Source organism: Sinocyclocheilus rhinocerous, unplaced genomic scaffold, assembly GCF_001515625.1.
Source record: "Sinocyclocheilus rhinocerous isolate Xijiao unplaced genomic scaffold, SAMN03320098_v1.1 scaffold1398, whole genome shotgun sequence".
Taxonomy (NCBI): Eukaryota; Metazoa; Chordata; class Actinopteri; order Cypriniformes; family Cyprinidae; genus Sinocyclocheilus; species Sinocyclocheilus rhinocerous.
In genome coordinates, this window is record NW_015632523.1 from 19,249 (window position 1) to 24,214 (window position 4,966).

Genomic DNA, 4,966 nt, shown 5'->3' on the forward strand with positions numbered 1-4,966 from the left:
TCTTTCTTTCTTTCTTTCTCTTTATGCGTTTCTTTTTGTCCCCTCCTGTCTCTCTGTCTCTCTAAGGAACTGGAGTGCGGGACACATATGGCTGTGTATGATGAGAATATCCTGAAGAACCCTTTTTACCAGGCCCTAGAAAAACACAGACCGGATCTGTGCAGCAGGGTGGCAGAACTCCATGGCATTGTGAGTCTCTCACTTCCACATTTCTCATGATGGTATATTTATGTGTTATGTGTTTCAGTTTAACTGTTTTAACTCCTACTCCGATTTCAAACTGAGCAGGAGTGAATGTTGTTTGTTTGTTGACGACTGAAACGATCAACAGATTTATTTGTGGAACATAATTAGTCATGTATTCATTCATGTGACTGTGGTCTGTTCACATGTGGTCAGAAAGAGATTCTGTGTGTATGAACCGATTGTTTTATGTTAGGAGATGTTAGAGGTTCTGTTAACCAAGTATTGATAACAATATTATCCTTGTGGTTTATTCTCAAACCCTCGGATTTAACTAAAATTTTCTCTCCATCAATACAAAGAAAGAAACAAACAAACAAACAAAGAAAAAAATTGTTGTGTTGGTCTGAACAGATGCATGAATATCTGTTCTTTTGAAATTATTATAACGTTTTTATTGCACCACATTTTTGTTCTGAATATTCATCTTGGCATTAATACTTATGGATAGGGGTCTGTTCAAATCACGATTCGAAAGTGTGAACGATCATAAAAAGTCAAAGTCATGCTTGTTTTGACAAACACCATTTAATATTTGAAAAAAGAGATTATAATGGGAAAAATAAAACAGCTATTTAAAGTTCAAAATACAATCAGGAGAGAAAACGTAAGCTGGGCAAAAATGGTTAGTAATGCTAATCCACTTTAGTTCAACCCCCACATCCTTTGACATGTCTAAAATTCATTTTTCGCCATATTTTCAGGTCTTTCTTTCTTTCTTTCTCTTTATGCGTTTCTTTTTGTCCCCTCCTGTCTCTCTGTCTCTCTAAGGAACTGGAGTGCGGGACACATATGGCTGTGTATGATGAGAATATCCTGAAGAATCCTTTTTACCAGGCCCTGGAAAAACACAGACCGGATCTGTGCAGCAGGGTGGCAGAACTACATGGCATTGTGAGTCTCTCACTTCCACATTTCTCATGTTGGTGTTTTTAAGTTTTATATATTTGAATGGCAATACTGTTTAAACTCATTTACAGCTTTCAGACAGAGCAAAAGTGAATGTTGTTTGTTTGTTGGCGACTGAAACGATCAACAGATTTATTTGTGGAACATAATTAGTCATGTATTCATTCATGTGACTGTGGTCTGTTCACATGTGGTCAGAAAGAGATTCTGTGTGTATGAACCGATTGTTTTATGTTAGGAGATGTTAGAGGTTCTGTTAACCAAGTATTGATAACAATATTATCCTTGTGGTTTATTCTCAAACCCTCGGATTTAACTAAAATTTAAATCAATGCTTAAACTTGACCTAAAATATCACCATATAACATGTTCTGTTGTTCTGGATATCAGCACAGTTGTTTGTGTGATATTGTTTTTATGCATCAATTCAATAATCAACCAGTTAATTTTTTAGCAAATTACATTTATACATTTTACAAGACTTTTAAGTCACTTATTTTGTTTTGCTCCACGGATTGCTGCAGTGATGGCATATTTTTGAGGGCAACACCCTGGTTACCTCGACAAAAAGCCAATAGGATTTTCCTTTGATTTTTGAGGCAAAAATGCTCTGTGCTCAGAAGTATATGATTCTTACACTTTTTTTCATCAAGATAATATTATTACAAATAAACTCAACTTTTATTAGTTTTGAAGTCTAAATACAATTGCCAGAAGTTAAAAACTCAAGTTAAACTATAAACAAACTTCTGTGTCACCACACTAAGCTTCCGAAAACTCTTTCAATCTTTATTCAAAATCTACTAGTTAGAAAGTTAGTTAGAATACAGACATGAGTATAAACACAATAAGGCTGTAAAAGCACACTAGTGAGTAGATGAGTTTTCCTGTTTGCCATGATAAAATTTAATGTCCCCAACAATCTCAACTGTTTTTTTTTCCCCTCAAGAAATGTAAAAGCTCACAAGTGAGGTATAAGTTGTGTATTTTATGTTTTAGAACAAAACATTATATTGAGCTTGTGTTCAGTTGAGCTTCTTTAATTCCAGGCTCTTAACCAAAAAAACCATTAACTTCGGGTTAATGGAACCATAAATGCAAAGATGCTCATTTCCAGGTTTTAGAATTCAATCCTTCAGCACTCTATAAAAATAGACCCGAACAAAGCCAAAGCAGGATCAACTATTGTTTGCCCACACAACACACAGTAGTAGTTTTAATTGTGAATCGGTTGAGTGAATAATTCAGTGAATCACTTGTGAACCACATAGCCACTTGTCACCACCTACTTGTGTAGCAATTTAACCTGCAGAAAGGTTCACCAAAAAAATCCCACACACTGACAAGTCGAGTGAAACGGTGAAAAGTCACAGTGATGTTGGATTGAATATCAGCACTTTTTGGAACACCGCTCAACCAATTAAATCCAATGACCAAAACTAACTGCTATATACAGGCCGTTTTACACTGAGTGCAAAAACGCGAGGCGAATCGCCGACGAACGGTTCTTTTACACCAAGCCCAAACGATTTATTGACTTCTGCTAATTCACTCCTGCGCGCTAGGTGGCGCCAACCAGCAATGCGTTTTTTCCTCATGTAGCCTGTCTCGTATATGGCTTGTACATCGCTTACTGCTCAATATTCAAGTTTATTTGTATAGCGCTTTTCATGATACAAATCGTTGCAAAGCAACTTTACAGCAAATTAAGTTTCTACAATATTTAGTAGTAGCTTATCAGTGGTGACTCTGCAGCATTCAATTAAGATAAATAATAAATAGTATGCAATTATTAATGCTTTTGCTCAAACCCCACTTTAAATCATCATCGAGTGCTTGTAATAACTTCTGATTGTGATCTAAAATGGATTTTGATTCTATAATAGGCATGTGCACTTGTTGTATGTTTTATAATGGACTGAACGCTACCTGTCATTTGTCATAACCATCCTTTGTTGTTATAAATACCATGAGCTGCATAAAAACATATACAGAACATATATAGTCATAATTTGCTTTCATATTTTATGTGTTGAGAAATGTTTCCCAATTTTTATTTTTATTTTAATGTATGGAAAGGCAAGAGTTATGATTACTTGATTGACAGGTCTAGAGTGAACATGCTCTGACTCATAACACTCGCGCTCGTGGAATAAAACAGACGGTGCTCTTCAGATCACAATTCAGTGGAGAATTAATAGTAAATGTTATTCTGTATAAAGAACATGTGAGAATAAATCTGTTCTCAAATACCAACGATAACAAGAACTCAGCATCCACTGTCTCAGAATACTCTTCTTCTGTGTTTGTTTACACTAGTTTTGGAAACGGCGCCACCACTCTCGCCTTTTTGTGCATCAGCAGCTACTCCGGGAACGTGATCTTAACTCAAATCTGATTGGACGGCCGTTTCATCGCAGAGCGATGAGGGAAAAAATCAATACACAGGACCAAAAAAAAAGCACTTTTTCGTGCCATGAGTGATCGTGCCTGGTGTGAATAGCCCCATTAGGGATCTATTGTTTCGATTCAAAACCGTTTTTCCGATTTTCACGTTCAGTGTGAAAAGGCCTTAATACTGTGCGTAATTGAAGTTTCAGCATTGCTTAACACCCATAAACTGCTTCCATTTAGACTAAAGAACAAAATTACTTGAATTGAATAGACTTTAGTCTAGTTCATTTTACATGAATGAAAATGAGGCTGGGGAGTAGACTTTAGTCTTTTCCAGTTGCATTCACTGTATAAAGGTCCTAGATCACATGGAGTTTTTGTCTACTGAAAGTATTCTGGAACAATGTTATGTCAGCTGAACAATTGGAATATTGTTAAACAACAGTACAATCCATTGAACCCACTGTACTCAGCCTTGTTTTCATTCCTGACAAAAATGAAACATGGCACTACCCTGACTAAGGTCTATCAATATTAACAAATATTACTGTTTATTGAACATTGGAGTCTCATTTTGGTTGCCATTATATCAAAGAGTGATAAAACACTATTACATTTTGATATCATTTACTCACCTACATCCATATTAGTCGTTCTAAATCCATATGGCTTTGTCTTCTGTGAACTCTAAAGAAACATTTAGTAACAATATATCAAAAAGAGGATGAAACACACCAGAAAAGTTCACATGACCAGGGAGCTGTATTTCAAAGCTCCTCGAGGAAGGAAGAGTGCAGTTACACCTTCGCATGGTGAAATGCAAAGACCTTCTTAGCACGCAAAATTCAGAAAAGTTGCGTTAAAGGGATATTCCACCAAAAAAACGAAGATTCTGTCATTAATTACTCACCCTCATGTCGTTCTAAACCCATAAGACCTTCGTTTATCTTCGGAACATGAATTAGAGGTCTGCACAGAGGTCGCGGGAGAGCCGCGGGAACCGAACAGATTTTTTGCGCCGCGGGATTAAATTCCCGAATAAAACGCGGTAGCGGTCGGTAACTCTGGTGTAATTTGAACGGGAGCGGGCGGTCTAACAATATCCCGTTCCCGACGTCCCTTCAGAACAGCATATCTGCGCTTTATTCTTATTGACCACCGGTACAGCCTGCACTCGGACTGTTATGCACGCGCTGCACGCATGCTTTAAACGTCACGCGTTTTATTTGCGTGGTCTGTGAGCAGCATGTGCATAACGATGCTCAGAGCAGGCTGTACCGGTAGTAAATATATGGCCCTCAGACAGAACAGGCAGGTTGTCGATGAGTGACAGAGCAGAATAAGGATGGAGCAAAGTGTGGATGCGCTTGTCCTTGAAGGACGTTCAACTGGGTTTTGTTTATATTTTGCTTAGCCTATA

The 4,966-nt window shown here is 37.3% G+C and overlaps 1 protein-coding gene across 1 annotated transcript in view; it reads left to right on the plus strand.

Annotated features, from left to right (window-relative positions):
- Positions 1-1,018: 1,018 nt before the first annotated feature.
- Positions 1,019-4,966, plus strand: part of ankrd27 (ankyrin repeat domain 27 (VPS9 domain)) — a 41,487-nt gene continuing 37,539 nt past the window's right edge. Inside the window, exon 1 of the mRNA XM_016555676.1 lies at positions 1,019-1,137. Within this exon, the coding sequence (XP_016411162.1) occupies positions 1,036-1,137 (102 nt within the window). The 5' untranslated portion in view covers positions 1,019-1,035. The remainder of the gene's footprint in view (positions 1,138-4,966) is intronic.